The sequence below is a fragment of the Oryza glaberrima genome, chromosome 3 (assembly GCF_000147395.1).
Source record: "Oryza glaberrima chromosome 3, OglaRS2, whole genome shotgun sequence".
NCBI classification, from domain to species: domain Eukaryota; kingdom Viridiplantae; phylum Streptophyta; class Magnoliopsida; order Poales; family Poaceae; genus Oryza; species Oryza glaberrima.
Window position 1 is genome coordinate 11,247,252 of NC_068328.1, and position 16,957 is coordinate 11,264,208.

Here is a 16,957-nt window from a genome sequence, read left to right on the forward strand (position 1 = left end):
TTTAAAAGTATTCAGTTTAAAGGAACTGGAACAACATATATAGATTTGTCTTTTAAAATACTATAATAAAAGTAAACATGCATTTATTTATTATATATATTATAATAGAAAAATAAGGTCAAAAATGTATCTTGTAGACCGTGCCATTGTCCAAAACGTCAATTAAAATAAATCCGGAGGGAGTAGTATAATTTCTTCTTAAACTATACTCCATCATTCCCAAATTGATCATCATATATATTTATGCACTAAGACCAAGGATATTTTTTTTTGAAAGAGACAAAAGGACCAAGGATAATTTAAATCACATCAATAAGACACCATACACACATTCTCCTACAATGCATGCCTTGATTAAAACCCTATGCCAATTACACCCTAACATACACACATTCTTTCATGCTGCATTAATTGTATCTCCCACAATGCATGCACACATTCTCTCATGCTGCATTAATTGTATCTCCCGCAATGCATGCCTCGATTAACACCCTAACATGCACACATTCTCTTAGAGCAAGGATAATAATACAGCCGACCTGTTGGCTATAAGGTTCTTTATAGTCTTCTCTTAGTCTACCATATAATAGTTAGTTCTTTACAATTAATATAGGGCCCACTTGTCTCTCTCATAGAGTTTCTTGGTTCTTGTGTCCAAACCGGCTGTAAGTTTACAGCCCGCTTCTCCTCTCTCTCCTCTCTTCTCTCCTCCACCTCAGCATTTAGCCGGTTTATAGCCTACTATTATACTTGCTCTTATGTTGTATTAATTGTATTCCATGCACACATTCTCTCATGCTGTATTAATTGTATTCCGATGAAATCTGTATCCATGCAGTTATATGATGATCAATTTGAGAAATTTTGGATTCTATTACATGATAATCAATTTGGGAAGGAGAGAGTATTTGGAGAAACGTCTCAATGATCCAATTGTGCTTAGGCCCGTAGTCTTGTAACTGAAAAAATATGCACACATTCTCTCATGCTGTATTAATTGTATTCCGATGAAATCTGTGTCCATGCAGTTATATGATGATTAATTTGAAAAATTTTATATTCTATTACATGATAATTAATTTGGGAAGGAGGGAGTATTTGGAGAGACGTCTCAATGATCCAATTGTGCTTAGGCCAGTAGTCTTGTAACTGAAAATTTTTTTTGCAGTTGGATCATTGATGAGTGCCTACGTATGTATCGTAATTAAAATATATGATTTCTCCTTAAAATATATTTGGAGAGACGACTCAATGATCCAATTGTGCTTAGGCCTGTAGTCTTGTAATTGAAAAAACTTTGCAGTTGGATCATTGAGTGTCTACGTATGTATCGCTAATTAAATGATTGCTTTCAGATTTAAGACATTAATTAGCTCTTGTTCATTTTTGTTGTCCTGTCACAAAATTATTCTGAAAACAAGTCAAATGGGGAAAAAGATCTATCTTGTTGAAATGAATTACATTGACGAGCTAAAACAGATATATCAGATAAAATTAACGACTTATTAACGTCAAAACAATTGAACAAACCATACACATTTGAGGACCGAGGTTGCTCAAATTTTCCCAAGAACAAAGCTGGTAACACCAAATTTCACAAATACATTTCAAACAGATTAACAGATCAACAATGACATAGCTTCCAAAAGGAAATAAGGCAAAAAAAAATTAACTCTCACAAGTTAAAAATGAAATAGAGAACACATGTTACGCAAGGAGGGAGCACATGCACAAATGAAGAATAGACTTGGACGACTCCCATCCACAGTGTCCTGATTTACAAGGTACTCCAGCAACGATTAGAATCCAATCTTTACATTAGGGATTTTCTTTACTCTCTGGGCGCCCGTGTTCCTGCACCAACTCTCCAGATCCGGACATCCACTTAATGTCAGATAGGAGACACTATCAGGCAATACCGTGCCAGTATTGTCTATTCTCAAGTTAGGAATGTCGTGAATTTCAACACATCTAAGAGATCCCAAGTTGCCCAAACCTGTTGGCAGAGCTTCCAGCTTGGTGCAATGGCGAAGCTTGAAATCCTTCAGTGATTGCAAGCCCACAACAGAAAATCGCTGGAGTTCTGTGCAGGATGATATCTCAAGGAACTCAAGGGAAGAGAGTGCCTCCATGCCGCTATTATCAGACACTGAGGAAAGCTGTTTAAATCCTCCAATCTTTAATCTCTTCAACGCACTCAACTGTTGTAACTGCTGTATATCCATCGTTTCTGTAGAATGCATCAGCGTTAGTGAAGTCAGAGACATCAGCTCGCTGATCCATCCGATTAGTTGATCATTGCCTCTACGAACGACTAGATCATGAAGGTGTTGAAGCCCAGGAAGAGAACACAACATGCCACAGTTATTTATCTCCAGCTTAGCAAGCTCACGAGGAAGATTTGTCACATTTTGCAATCTTGGGCAATGGCTTATATAAAGCTCCTTGAGCTTAGGAAGTTCTGCTTCCTCCGAGTCGCACCATGTCTGAAGATTAGGCATGTCCCATAAAGTCAAAACCTCTAGAGATGGAAAACCCAAAAGAGTGCCCATGCTTTGTAGGCTATGCATGCCTCCAAGATGCAATTTTTTTAGCTTTGGCAGTTCTCCAAAAGACGGAAGAAGCCGGGAATTTCTGCAGTCACAAATCCTCAGATTTTCAAGATAGGTGAAAGAACTTTCCCCCATCCATCCAGGAAAATTTTCCCCAGGGTACCAATCAACCCATAGGCTCCTCAGCTTAGAATGAGGACGGAGTGATTCTATAACCCGCATGCTTTCATCTACTGCTTGATTATTATTGTAACTCCATTGCAGCATCAGATTTTCAACATATTGCTTCTCACTCAACTTGGATTCCCCCGCATTCTCATGGGTGGCAGATTCCAATTTCAGCAGGCAAAGTTCACCACGTATATTGATGTCCTTCAATTCCTTCATGTTGCAGTAGCCCTCAGCATCAGCAGTCACAGTAAATCTGGAAAGTGTTTGAAGGGAAGTTAACTTGTCAATCCCTCTTGGCATTGGTATTGGTACCATTCTATCCCATTCAAGGTGCAAGTCAAGGTGACGTAAATTAACTAACCGACTTAGCTCTTCAGGTAACTCAGTAAGACGGTAGCATTCCCTGAGATCTAGAGTCTGCAGGTTGAACAAGGTGCTAACTGAGTCAGGAAGCCTTTTAATAAGTGTTTTGCGTAGGCCAATGTATCTAAGGTGTGTCAAGCATCCAACTGACTCTGGCAACTCCTCTAGTTCACTGTTACTCATTTCCAGTGTCCGTAAACAACTTAACTTGTGGAAAAGCTCTGAGGGAACACATTTTAGAGAAATCCTTACTTCAGTAGACAGTTTCAATATTCTTATGTTTTCATAGTTGCAGATCATAGTCAGCTCCGGGAGTTCATCCTTTTGACACAGGATAGATACATATCGGACCAGGTCACGGTTTATGCCACCCTGTAAGTTACCAGGCTCAATACACAAACATTCAGATTTTGAAACAAGCGATGCAAGCTCATTCATGAGGCTTGGCACCCTGTATCTTTGATTTGTTGAACTGCCAGAGGTTTCAAAGAATGATCTCCACAGAAGCTCATCAAAAAATCTTCCTGCTTCTGCCTCCAAACGCCTCCTAGCATTGCACTGAATCAGGCCTTCTGCAATCCACAATCTGATCACCTCATCCTTCTCAAATTCATGCCCAACAGGAAACAAGCAACAAAGGGTAAACAACTGCTTCAGATGATATGGCAAGTGATGATAGCTTATCTGCAAACTTGGCAAGATCCTGTTGTTGTCTTCATTAAGAATCCGCATTTGGTTTGATATATTGAGCCATTCTTCTTCCTCTCCATTAGTATCAGACAAAAGCATCCCGAGTGATTTGGCTGCTAATGGGGAACCTCGACAGTCCGCTGCAATCATCCTCCCAGTTTTTGACAAGGCATCATTCTCCCTACCTTGCCCATGCAAGAACGCATACTTTTTTAGGAGAAGCCAGCATTCTTCATCATCCAAACCCTTCAAATGTACAGGGAGGATTGTAGACGTCGTCCTCCTCCAAACTCTTTCATTCCGAGTTGTTATTAAAACCTTACTTCCCTTTTCCCCAGCAAGCAATGGGCACCGCAGCAGTTCCCAGAAGTTATAATCCTCAGCCCAGAGATTATCAATCACCAGTAAAAACTTGGTAGTGCTCAGGTGCTCCTGAAGCTGCTGCTGCAATATGTCCAAGCTCAATGCATCACATTTTACTTTGGTGATAGCTTCCATGATCATCTTTGTAGCCTTTGTCACATCACATTTGTCAGACAAACAAACCCAGATTCTAGTTGGAAAAGAACTCTGTACCTCAGCATTGTTGTACACCAAGCGTGCCAACGTCGTCTTCCCAATTCCTGCCGCGCCATAAATGGAGATCACCGGCAGGGGGATGGTGTGATCCGACAAAAGTGCTTGTACAACCTCCTCCTTCTCCTTGGCACGACCGAAAATCTGAGAGCTTTCATCATGGCAAGCCGCAACTTCAACAAACCGCGGCCGCTGTCCTGGCTGCGCCCTCCTCGCCGCATCCCCGGGCTGGAACTTGAACCTCTTGCGGCCCCTAGCGATCTCGTCGAGCCGTTCGTTGATCTCGGTGATCTTCGCGTCCAGCCCCCACCGCTGCCGGGGACCGAGCTGCAAATTGAGCCAGGAGCGCTTCCGCTTCCGCGATGGCTCCGCGCTTTCCAGCCTGGCCACGGCGGTGAAGGTGGTCAGGCGGTCGAGCAGTGTCTCGGCGTCGTAGGCGACGGACTTGAGCTCCAGGAGCCAGAGCTTGACGGATTCGTCGTCGATGTAGCGGCGCTCCTCGGCGTCCCTGAGCAGCGCGCGGATGCGCTTCTCGGTGCGCCGCAGCTTCTCGGCCTCCTCCTCGACGTTCCACAGGCGGGTCCCCTTGGACCATGCGAGGTTGAAGAGGAAACCCCCGATCTTGTCGGCGACGTCGGACAGAGGTTTGAGCTGCTGGAGCCAACCCATGGCGGAAGCCAAGAATGCGGAGGCGTTGACTCAAAGACTCGGGGCTGGAACTGGTGAAGGAGACAATTGCTGCTTGGCTCAACCCCTCAACGGGTTCTTGTAGCGGGCTGAGCTGATTATCCGCTCGGAATTGGATGGGAAGTTACAGAGAGACTACTACTACTAAGCTGCCGTGCCAGAGGTAAAAGCAGGGATCTTGCAGAGGTAGTAGCAAGCAGCTCGGTGAAGCTTCTTGGCAAGTACGGTGGCGATGCTTCTCACAGGCAAACGAACGAACACATGGCGTGCGAAGAAGCTTCCTGGCAAGTATGGTGGTAATGCTTCTCACAGGCAAACGAACGAACACATGGCGTGCAAAGACGAGTGGTGATTTCTACAGCAATCAGAGAGTGGAGCAGGAGATCGGAGCCGAGCACAAGAAGGGAATGCATAGGAGGAGGAGGAGTAGGATCGTTTGCCTGATTACGGCGAGGGAGGAGGAGACTTGGGGGTGACCCGGCGGGAGACGAGATGGCGCGGGCGACGAGAGCGAGATGCAGCGTTGCAGGCAGCCAAAGGAGGAATCCCCGCATCCGCGTGGGAAGCTACGTGGAAATGGGCTAAACAGGGGCACTTTCAACCGTTAATCATCCAGAAATTATTTTAACGGGTACTGTACACTTGCATTGTATAGACTATAGAGAGAGTATTAAAAAAACTGCCGTATGCACAGTGGTAAACAGATAAAGAAGAGGGCCGGCAGCGCTGTGTTTAGAGGCAGTGGTAGCTAAAGCTAAAACGTTTAGGTGCTAATTAACTAGTGCCAACCTGTTACTGTTTTTTTCTAAAAAAAACAAGTATAAACATATGTGCTCACATTATACTCACATATGTAAACACACGTGCTACCCCTATTAACATTTTAAAAACTAGACCGACATATTTTAAAATTAACGAAACCATCATGGATATCTAGATATTAATAAAGTCACAACATACATCTCGTTGAGTATATTAAAGATTAATGAACTCACCATGGACACGTTGTTATCGACAACGGCGATAGTTACGTTGTCTATCATTGAAAAAATAATTAGTCATAAATACAAACACATTTATCAGTCTGAAACTTAAACTTGTGTGGACTGATTCTATCATACGTAATCCAAACAGTGGATCTATGCTCAGTAATTAGTATATAATTAAGTAGTGGCAATAACTCATATTTCACTATGCAATGTACGGCCTGTTTGGTTTGTATCTATTCTCAACCATGCCAATTTAAATTTGGCACTCCTTTGATAGCTATATATAGAAGAAAAAAATTTGGCAACAATCTAAACATTAACCTTGTCAGAATTTTGCTATGACCAAATCTTACCATCCCAAAAAAACAAAAAAAAACGTTAAGGCAAGAAATGACATAGGAGATAGACAGGTGTAATGTTAATTTTGTAAAAAGATCATGACCCGGTTTTTAGCCCCCACCAAGTTGCGCTCTCCGGGAATGGCTAGCGCGCGCGTGCATCTGGCGAGCACTTCATCCCTTTTAGTCTTAATTACGTATATTAGTTAATATACTTAACACTAATGATAGTAATCAAGAAAATATTCGGAAATTTTTTTGGGAGATCTTTTTACTAACATATTGAAAATTTTTGAAGTTAGATTTGAAAACTTTCGATTTAAGTTTTAAATTTTAAAGTCAAATTTTAAAAACTTTCAACTAAGATTTGAAAACTTTCAACTCAGATTTAAAACTTTCAACTCGAGAATCAAGATTCAAAAACTTTCAAGTCCAGATTTGAAAAAAATTGAAAACTTTCAATTTGAGATTTGAAAACTTTCAACTCGAGATTTGAAAACTTTCAAATCCAGATTTGAAAACTTTCAACTCAGATTTGAAAAACTTTCAACTCGAGAATCGAGGTTCAAAAACTTTCAAGTCCAGATTTGAAAAAAATTGAAAACTTTCAATTTGAGATTTGAAAAACTTTCAACCCGAGATTCGAAAACTTTCAAATCCAGATTTGAAAAAATTAGAAATTTTCAAATCAATATTCGAAAAGTTTCAAATCCAGATTTGAAAAATTTGAAAATTTTCAAATCAAGATTCGAAAACTTTCAAATCCAGATTTGAAAATTTTTAACTCAAAATTTAAAAACTTTCGAACTCAAAACATGCTAAAAGATAAAAAAAATCAGAAAAAAAGGGAGGAAAAAAACGAAAAAAAAGAAAAAAAAAGAGCGTGCAGAAGGGCGCACGCGCCGGCGCTGGGCCTCCTGGGCCTAAAACGCGCGCCGCCGGCGCGTGTGCGCCAACTAGCCTTTTCGGCGCTCTCCTTTGGTAGAGGTGAACTTTGAAAGAAGAAAAAAAAACAAAAGGGGGCTAAGTTACGTATAAACTAAGCATAGTGCTTGGAGTATTAAGACGCAATTCTTGAAAAATGTTAATGAAGAGAAATTGTTTATATTGCCGGACATAATGTGTGGAATTGATAAATCAACTAGTTAAAATATGGGGTATCGGTAGTATGATAATTTCAAAGAGAAAACAAGGTGTGATTATTTTTTTATAAAACATTCCAATAAAGATGACAAGTAATACTATCTTTAGTGATCTCCGCACACCATATATTCAGGACTATGTCTAAATGTTGATCAACTTCCAGAAAACTTGACCATTTATTGCCTCCATATCTATAACAAACAAGTTACATGTATTATTATATTGTCAAAAGCACTAGTATCATTTATGAACGCATGATATTTATTATCTTTGACATGGAAAGGATGGACGGACAAGATCTGTTTGATTTAGATTATAGAGTGAATTCTCTACTTAACTATGTGGATAAATTAAATACTTTAAAAATACAAACTTAATAAATTTAAAACAAGTGGCCCTAGTAACATGGCAGAAGGATTTTTTTTAAGAAAACATACTCTTTAAAGAGTGGAAAAACTCCATTTCAATAATCCAGTGAATAAACTAGAAAGAACATGGCAGAAATAAAAAAAATCACTTACATGAAATTTAAATTTCTATCCCGTGAAAGTTAAAATGCACTGCATTCGTTTCGGTAAGCTGAAAGAGCCTTATCAGTTGCACATATTCCTTAATAAGCCAAAACAGTTTATTAGGAGGGGCAAAAATTAATGTATAGGTAAAACTTTTATATATATTTTCGCAACGACTTAAAAGCCAATGCTAAAAAGAAACTACATCAAAATATCTGAAAGTCAACTTCAAAATCAGATTCAAAAATTCAAATTTTCGCTTTCGCTTTGTATTATTAGGTCAATCGATAAGGCTGAAAGCCTTTTTTGGTTTACTCAAAGGTGAAAAGAAAACTGGTTAAAACATGAGGCAGACCGAGCGGATGAAACAAATGGAAGGGGGTTCACCGGTTCAGTTCACAACTTCACGTGCTATATCAGGCCTATCAGCAGCCTTTGGTGCACGCAGCACGCATGTACTCCGGCCGTCCCTCCTCTTGGCTCCATGCCAAACCCAACCAAAGAAGAAGGTCCTCTTCACAAACCACATGGAGAGGAGAGAGAGACTAGAGACCCTGCGACCGCGACAGGACTGACCCCGACCGTGGAAGTGCGCGTGCGTCCGCTTGCGTGGTTTTGGAAAGCCGCGCCGCTCCCAACCCCAACCGCTTTCCTTTCCTCCACCCCCAGATCCGACCCCCTCGCAGCTCCATCGGGAAGGAGGACGACAAGGACCCAAGCAGCGGCCGCCTCCCCTTCCTCAGATCCGCCCCACCTGTCGGCCCCCACCGCGACCAGATCCCCGGCCATGGCCGCGCGCCTCCTCCACCCGCATTGCCCACGCTGCTAGCGCGCGCGCGCGCGCCCATGGCCGCCGCCGCCGCCTCCGCCTCCTGCCGCCGCCGCCCGATCGCCTGGTTCTTCGCCATCGCCGCGCTGCTCTTCTTCTTCTCCTGGTACCTCCTCCTCGACTCCGCCGCCGTCACGCCCGAACCGCTGCTGGCCGCGCGGGGTCAGGGCCTCCGCGTTGGCTCCTCGGGCCGGAAATGCGACCCGGCCACCGCGGCGCTGCGGGTGTTCATGTATGACCTGCCCGCCGAGTTCCACTTCGGCCTGCTCGACTGGGAGCCACAGGGCGGGGGCGGCGGCGGCGGCGGCGTGTGGCCGGATGTCAGGGGCGGCGGCGTGCCGGAGTACCCGGGGGGGCTGAACCTGCAGCACAGCATCGAGTACTGGCTCACGCTGGACCTGCTGGCCTCCGAGCAGGGCGCGCCCACGCCGTGCGGCGCCGTCAGGGTGCGCCACGCCGCCGCGGCCGACGTCGTCTTCGTGCCCTTCTTCGCCTCGCTCAGCTTCAACCGCCACTCCAAGGTGGTGCCGCCCGCGCGGGCCAGCGAGGACCGCGCGCTGCAGCGGAGGCTGCTCGATTACCTCGCCGCGCGCCCCGAGTGGCGGAGGTCCGGCGGGAGAGACCACGTCGTGCTCGCCCACCACCCCAACGGGATGCTCGACGCCCGCTACAAGCTCTGGCCATGCGTCTTCGTGCTCTGCGACTTCGGGAGGTACCCGCCCAGCGTCGCCGGCCTCGACAAGGACGTCATCGCGCCGTACCGGCACGTCGTCCCCAACTTCGCCAATGACTCCGCCGGCTACGATGACCGGCCGACGCTGCTCTACTTCCAGGGTGCCATTTACCGGAAAGATGTGAGTGCCTTGTTACTTACTGTACTCTTTTGTGAAAAGATTATTAGGTTTAAGCCAATTCGGGAAATTTTGATACCCATAATATGTGGTTGTGTTATCGTATCTCTATTTTCAAATGAATGTTTTCCATGTGATCTCCCTCAAAACGGAATTGATAATTTTTGCCATGTGCTACTAGTTCTACTTTGATGATTAAGTTCTCAGTTAGTACCCCCTTCAATTGTACTCCTACTTACTTTGAAGCAGTTCATTAATTTCGGCAAGGGGGAAGTGCCATTGCTACTAATTAATGCTTTCCAAAAAATGGAATGTTTGTCTTGTTTATTAATCCATCTCACTTTGCTAAGAAATCACTTGTCATATGGTCACCCACCAGCATACTTGCCATTCATGTCACAAGATATTGCAGGCTGTCATTAGGTTTAGACTGTCAGTACGTAATACTTCATAGTATTAGAGTCTTACTGCTACAATCGAAACCATGATTGAAGTATCTGTGCGCATTTAACAAGGAAAATATAAGATATATATATTACGGTTTATGATCAGTCTGAATTATATTCCTGTTGTTCTGAGAACTGATTAACTTGTATTGAGAATTGAGGAACTATGGAGCAATATTTGTGATTCAGATTCTTTTATCGTCGACGCAATTTTGACCTATTAATTGCACAAAATTGCAGGGAGGTTTCATCAGACAGGAACTGTATTATCTCCTCAAAGATGAGAAAGATGTACATTTTTCATTTGGAAGTGTGGTGGGTAATGGAATTGAGCAAGCAACACAGGGGATGAGGGCTTCCAAGTTCTGCCTCAACATTGCAGGCGACACGCCATCATCCAATCGCCTGTTTGATTCCATAGTCAGCCACTGCGTTCCCATCATCATCAGCGATGAGATTGAGCTCCCATTTGAAGATGTCCTTGACTACTCCAAGTTCTGCATCATAGTGCGTGGTGCGGATGCTGTCAAGAAGGGTTTTCTTATGAATCTGATTAATGGAATAAGCCGAGAAGACTGGACACGCATGTGGAACAGGCTGAAGGAAGTAGAAAGGCACTTCGAATACCAGTACCCATCTCAAAATGATGATGCTGTTCAGATGATCTGGAAGGCCATAGCTCGAAAGGCGCCCTCAATTCGGTTGAAGGTGAACAGATTACGAAGATTTTCTCGGTTTGAAACTAACAGAACAGATGAGACTCCGACAAGATCTTCTTGGCTAGAAAATCAACCTAGCTGATCTTAGAGGGATACACTCTCGGCAAGTTTTGATCCTCTGCAAGATGGGAGTATCGATAATGAAAGGGTGAGCTCAGACCACAAGCAGGGGGGCAAATGCTATAGTCGCAAGAGATTAATGGAGTACAAGCACACATTATACATTTTGGCGTCACAGTATCACAGATATGAGAGGCATTTTTTTTTTCCTTCTCATTCTTTTACGAACTTTCCACTGAGCCGCAGATAGGGACAATAAATTTTGGGTCACAAGCTGTATATTCTAGGATATTATAAATGTAATACATTTGGTTGCAAATTGGTTCACTTCATCGGAAGTTCACGATTTACAGGTGTAATTCAGCTATCTACTGAAGCTCACAATTTACAGGTGTAATTCAGCTTAGAGAGAACATTTTGGTACCTTGCCAGATTATATCCATTTTTTCTCTACAGAATTCAAAGCATGAATTGTGGGGTGATGAAACTGATCCGAACTTCTGAATTGCCTAAATGCGGCCAAGCTAAGTTGCTTGTTGGCCAGTCCACTCCCCAAGTAAAATTCCAGACTGGTCTGGTCCCAACGGAACCACAGGGTTTCGCACGACACGAGTCAGGACCAGGGTTGGAAATTCCGGAACGGTCATTTCGGACCCTCCGATACGATATTATTTCGGCTAAAATTTTTTAAATTTTTTTCATGAATTTTGATAATATTTGTTCAAATTTAACTAAATTTTGTTTAAAATTTCGGACCGAAATTTCAGCATTTCGATGAGGTCCGATCAAATCGGCTAAACCTTTAACCCTGGTCAGGACAACAGCGCTCGACTTGGGGATGACGTTTTGTATGGTGCAAAATACCTACGTTGCTGCCGTTTCCGAAAAGCCAACACTCTAGATTTTAACTTGATTTCTGAAAATATAAATAAGAGTAACTGAAGAATGAGACATAATTTCATTGTCCTATGGCCTTCCTGGAGGCTTGGAGCAGAGATGTCTTACATCAGAATATCACATAACTTGGTAGTACGATGAGGGGGCCCATGTGGGAAAAAGCAGCCGGAGGGTTCTTCTGAACCAGAATGCCAAAAAGATTGCTTACAGGAAACACATCACATAAGCTGAAGGAACAATGCGCAAGCGCAGCACAGAAATACAGTGAATATGCCATGAAATCCATGGTTATGGCGAGTGATTTTGTTTGCTCTCCTATTTAAAATGCTTACAGAAAAGGTTAAGAGTCCGGAGATGGTACTGGCCTGATCAAACGATAAACAGCATCTCCTGCAGTGATTCAGTTTATTGCCACCTTGGAAGGGCAAAGTGTGGTATCATGGGAAATATGATTACTGAAGTTCAGACGCGGACACCATATTCAGATATTTTGTTGATCCTTTCTTGTAGAACACATCTCTGGTTTTTCAAATCAGAGGCCATGGAAGCCACCTGAAAAGTGAAAAGAGCATGACTAAGTTTGAAATCTAGATGGTGACAATGCAATATACGTAAAGCCCTCGAACTTACCTCTGCTCGCAGTTCAAGAGATTGTCTGGTTGGAATTGTCCGGAGTCGATCCATCAAACCTGGGGCCATAAGAGCAAGTGTCATATAAAACAAGAGTAAATCATCAAATGATGTATGGTACCTCTTATATGCAGATACATCTTGCCAAACTATTAAAAGTATGATCAATGAACTATATGCTTTGAGAAGGAACTCAATACCTGTAGCTGTGGATTCAGCCTTGTAAATGGAACCAATAAGAGATCGAATCTGCTTACCAGTAGACCTGGAAAAAAACATGAGCATGACATTGACAACATATTGGTAAGAAAAAGTGGTGTTATTCATAAAAAGAACAGAAGATGGATATAAAAGCAAATATTGTCCAGCCCAAACTGTATATGTAATTGCATATTACCTCAAATCAGTTTGTCCACGCTGCAAATCACTTTCACCAACAGCTATTTTGCCTAGGGTGTATTTTGAATCTTTTTTCAACTGTTCGATAGATGTTTTGTACTCCATCATACTTTGCTCAGCATCATTCAGTAAATCCTATTAAAAAAATGTTTGGTCAGAATTTCTGATATCATGGAGGGAAGAAAGCCTGTCTGCGTTGGCACCAACAAAAAAAATCATAATCATGATTATGCAATTCAAACATACAATAGTATTTACTATCCCAATCACTGAAATAACACTTAATACTTGGAGAAATCATTGTTACATGCTGTGACATCATAACTATAAGCATATAGAAATTATGTAAGCATGCATAATATAATGGATGCTACATATATAAGAACAGTACCTTCTCAGTCTTGAAACGCCCCAGAGTATTGCGGTATAAAAATCTCCGAGGACCTGACAAAATTCATTAGCATTTGAGGCAAAAGTTAGTATTTCGTTTGCTTCATGAGAACAAAAACACAACACTGTTTCAGTAAAAGAGGAAATGGGCTTCCATGCCCAACTGATAAAAGTATAAAGCATGCTGAACTTCAAAGCAACTGAAGGGTAAACAACATCTCTCTTCACATGAATACATGACTGCGTGATCCTAATTAAGCTAGCCTATCCTCCATGCTGAAAAGCAGAGCCCAAACCTACAACCGCCTTCATCTGCATAATATTCACAATCCTTTTTTACCTGTAATTCTACGAATTCCTGGATCACTGGAAATGTAGCAAGGCCACGATGCAGAGTAGAACAATCACTAATCCACTATTGCCAGATGGAGGGCTCCATTGCAGTCAATAATGCACATAACTTTGCCAAAAGTCCATTCTTCACAAGTAAAATTCCTTTCACAAAACGAAGGCATGTTTTTGCAGAATTTTATGATTGATATTGATCCTCCAACAATGCTATTAAGTATAATTTTCATTTACTGATGCCACATCTAACAACGAATTGTCAAACCAAGAAGAGAATACTAGCTGCCTCCTACCAGATACACCCCACTGTGCTTGATATGGGCCTGGGTCGGTCAGGATTCGAACTTTTGTTATCAAATTACACGGAAGTAACTCAAACTGATAATTCACAAGAATATCACCTGGCATCAAAATTATAACCATTTCCAATAGTTATGTAATATGAGTTCCATATGGCATGAATGCTGTCTATACTAGTACATTTAATTCAACACATAAATGAATGGCAACTTTATTCTACAGAAATTGCTACAACAGAACTTGTTATCCTCCAAAGAATTTGCCTTGCTCTCCTACTTCAAGGAGCATTTTGATTCTTGTAGAATAAAACATAGTATATTCCACATTATGTGCATAATGAACCACCTGAGGGATAATGTATCAAATTAGTAAGTCTACTAATGCTAGATCTATGAAGAGTATTCCCTCAGTTCATAATATTTCCTCACCAATCTCTTGAGCACAGACCAAGGAGACAAAAAATCTAGATGCTAGTTAATGGAATTGGACCATGCTTAATTGCCTACCCATATTCTTACTAGCAAGAGCACAAGATGGAACAAAATCTGCTATACTGTATTGTACTCTTTTCAATGGATGAAACATAAAATTTTGTGAAGAAGATATCACAATAATGTGGACAAATACTGCAAAACGCAGGGGTATCTAGATTGCTTTCTCCGGTCCACATCATTCCCCAAGAATGTAACCCCAGCAGTTCCAAAAAACCTAAGGAAAAATAAACTGTCCTGCGGCTGTGGGTGGATCACACCTTCAGAATTCATGATTTACCAAAATACCATGTTCTTATACACTTATTAATTCCTATCGAATAAATTCCCCTACATTTATCCATCTGCCTATCCAGGCTCATAGCATAACCTTGCGTTTTTTAATAAACATGTCAAAGATCAAACTTATGAGATGGCACCCAGTGAAAGCAGATAAATACATCTGCAACGTGTCTAAAATGGAAGTACAATAAAGCAATTAACCAATTATGAGTTGTCCAGATGATTCCTCATACAAGCACAGCCAAAAGCAGTGGCACATCCACGATAAAAGTAAGCTTCCACGATAACACCAGAAATGTACCTCTCAATAAGATGAATCCTGCCACAGTGGCACATCCAATTGCCTCTGTCTGGTGCTCGTTCACAAGAACCATTGCATCCGAAATAGTTCCTACAATGGAAATAAAACCAGGTACTGATTATCTATACATCAAAATGCAACAAATGCACAAGGGGGAAAACAACTCTCACCTTTAGCCATATCCACAAATGCATTCTCATAAGCTTTGTACTGCGAACACAACCCTGGTGTAAAACTCTACATATGCAAACACAAAGAGGGTGAGCAGGGAGTAACAAAAAGCATAAATATTTAGGCCTTCATAAGCAAATGCAAATGTCTTGTTAATCCAATATAACAAAACTGCAAAGCAATGAGAATGCAGCTTTGCAAGCATCTCGCGCAAGGGGAAAATGGAATTAGTTTTCCACGAAAAAAAAAAAGAACACGAACAATCCTATTAACGCCTTAACACAAAAAAACCACTAATCGAGCGAACTCGTAATGTTAGCGACAGATCGGTTCGACCAAATTACGTGATCCCGCGCAATCTGACACCACATATGAGTAAATATAGGTGCCCACGAACACTAATCCATCCGGGATTGGAAGAAAAAAACAACCGGGACCTTTCGATAGGATTACGGAGAGGGGATCGAGACCTGGAGCTTCCGGAGAGGCCACGGGGATGTGGAGGCGGCTTCCTCGCCTTGCGCCGGCGCGCGGCTGGTATCCGGCGGCGCCATCGACTGGATGGGTGGGTGGGCGGCGGCTGCTGCTTCTCCGGCGACCGTCGGGTTGGGGGCGCCCTCGCAGCGGATCTCTCGGGCTGAGAAAAGCTTTCGGCCGTGGCGTTGGCGTCGCCTCCAGAAAGCTCCACACTTCTTTGTTCGGCTCCTGGCTCCTGCTGGTTTGGGCCCATTCAAGCATGGCCCATGTATAGACCAGGCGAATCGTGGATTTGGGCCTCCATGAGAAATTTCTTTTTCCAAATAGGGAAGGCATAAGTTCATTCTAGATCCCTCAATTTGTCGCCCAAGTCTGATTTCATCCTTGGTCCAGAAAACCAGTTGCAACCCGTCCTCCAACTTACAAAACCAGTGCAAACGAGGTCTCTCGGCAGTATTGACCCCGGTTTTAGCCGACGTGGCGCCTATGTGTCTCCTTTAACTAGGTCTTCGTTCCACGTTGCATTGACGTGGCAGTTTGACCCAAAAATAAATAAATAAGCAAAACTGAAAACTAAAAAAATAAAATATATGGGACCCACCCGTCAGTGGGTCCCACTCTCCACCCTTTCTATTTCCTCCAGCTCTTCACGGGACTGTAGAGGGACATGCGGGGAGGGATGAGACGGGGATGCCGACTAGGGCGGAGAGGCCAGCGAGCTGCCGCTCCTCTTCTGCCCTCCCGCCGGCCGCTGACCCCACGCACCGCTCCTCCTCTATCTCCCTCCCATCGAACGGCGCGCACTGCCTCCTCTCCCGCCGCCCCCCGCGCGCCGCTGCTCCTCTCCCCCCGGCCACCCCGACTAGCTCGCCTCCTCCCTCGCGGCGCTCTCGTTGGTTGCCCTCTCCGCTAGCGCGGCATGCGCCGGTGCTCCTCTCCCTCCCACCCGCGAGTTGGCGTGCGCCACCGATCCTCTCCCGCCGGCCACTGCGCGCCGCTGCTCCTCTCCCGTCGGCTGGCCCGACGAGCTCGCCTCCTCCCTTGTGACGCTCCCATCGGCCACCCTCTCCACCCGTGCAACGCTCCTGTCGGTCGCCCTCTCCGTTGGCGCGGCGCTCCCGCCATCGCCTGATGCCATCTAGTAGTAGAAGCAAAAGAAGAAAAAAGAATGAAAAAGAAAAGAAAAAGATAGATAGAGAGAAGAGGGGAGTAGTGAGGATGACATGTGGGGCCGCATGGGCCCACCATTTTTTTTTAACTAACGTGGGTCCCACGGGTTTTATTATTTTTCGGATTGAATTGCCACGTAAGCGCCACGTCAATGCCACGTGGGACGAAGACCTAG

General features: G+C 43.5%; 3 protein-coding genes across 3 annotated transcripts; 1 reads left to right on the plus strand and 2 right to left on the minus strand.

Annotated features, from left to right (window-relative positions):
* Positions 1 to 1,799: 1,799 nt before the first annotated feature.
* On the minus strand, positions 1,800 to 5,021 carry LOC127765348 (putative disease resistance RPP13-like protein 1). The gene is made up of 5 exons (XM_052290220.1): positions 3,438 to 5,021; positions 3,085 to 3,140; positions 2,769 to 2,976; positions 2,393 to 2,486; positions 1,800 to 2,230 (listed from the first exon to the last, which is right to left on the minus strand). Exons 1-5 carry the CDS (start codon positions 5,019 to 5,021, stop codon positions 1,800 to 1,802), a joined length of 2,373 nt encoding a protein of 790 aa, XP_052146180.1.
* Positions 5,022 to 8,588: 3,567 nt separating this feature from the next.
* Positions 8,589 to 11,293, plus strand: LOC127767566 (probable arabinosyltransferase ARAD1). Its single transcript, XM_052292942.1, has 2 exons — positions 8,589 to 9,704; positions 10,388 to 11,293. The coding sequence occupies exons 1-2, from the start codon at positions 8,868 to 8,870 to the stop codon at positions 10,946 to 10,948; spliced, it is 1,398 nt and encodes a 465-aa protein (XP_052148902.1). The 5' UTR covers positions 8,589 to 8,867; the 3' UTR covers positions 10,949 to 11,293.
* Positions 11,294 to 11,861: 568 nt separating this feature from the next.
* Positions 11,862 to 15,808, minus strand: LOC127767567 (RGS1-HXK1-interacting protein 1-like). Its single transcript, XM_052292943.1, has 8 exons — positions 15,606 to 15,808; positions 15,135 to 15,201; positions 14,965 to 15,054; positions 13,244 to 13,296; positions 12,851 to 12,987; positions 12,654 to 12,718; positions 12,454 to 12,512; positions 11,862 to 12,375 (listed from the first exon to the last, which is right to left on the minus strand). Exons 1-8 carry the CDS (start codon positions 15,687 to 15,689, stop codon positions 12,286 to 12,288), a joined length of 645 nt encoding a protein of 214 aa, XP_052148903.1. The 5' UTR covers positions 15,690 to 15,808; the 3' UTR covers positions 11,862 to 12,285.
* Between the last annotated feature and the right edge of the window lie 1,149 nt (positions 15,809 to 16,957).

What these genes read in the sequence shown, in the direction of transcription:
- LOC127765348 (XM_052290220.1), bottom strand. Translation starts at nt 5,021, where the DNA reads ATGGGTTGGCTCCAGCAGCTCAAACCTCTGTCCGACGTCGCCGACAAG. An exon ending in GTGGCATAAACCGTGACCTG is followed by an intron (nt 3,141 to 3,437) that starts GTCCGATATGTA and finishes TTCAACCTGCAG; the next exon opens with ACTCTAGATCTCAGGGAATG. An exon ending in AAATGTGACAAATCTTCCTC is followed by an intron (nt 2,231 to 2,392) that starts GTGAGCTTGCTA and finishes TGCATTCTACAG; the next exon opens with AAACGATGGATATACAGCAG.
- LOC127767566 (XM_052292942.1), top strand. Translation starts at nt 8,868, where the DNA reads ATGGCCGCCGCCGCCGCCTCCGCCTCCTGCCGCCGCCGCCCGATCGCC. An exon ending in GTGCCATTTACCGGAAAGAT is followed by an intron (nt 9,705 to 10,387) that starts GTGAGTGCCTTG and finishes ACAAAATTGCAG; the next exon opens with GGAGGTTTCATCAGACAGGA.
- LOC127767567 (XM_052292943.1), bottom strand. Translation starts at nt 15,689, where the DNA reads ATGGCGCCGCCGGATACCAGCCGCGCGCCGGCGCAAGGCGAGGAAGCC. An exon ending in ATTTGTGGATATGGCTAAAG is followed by an intron (nt 15,055 to 15,134) that starts GTGAGAGTTGTT and finishes TTTCCATTGTAG; the next exon opens with GAACTATTTCGGATGCAATG. An exon ending in GGCGTTTCAAGACTGAGAAG is followed by an intron (nt 12,988 to 13,243) that starts GTACTGTTCTTA and finishes TTTTTTTAATAG; the next exon opens with GATTTACTGAATGATGCTGA.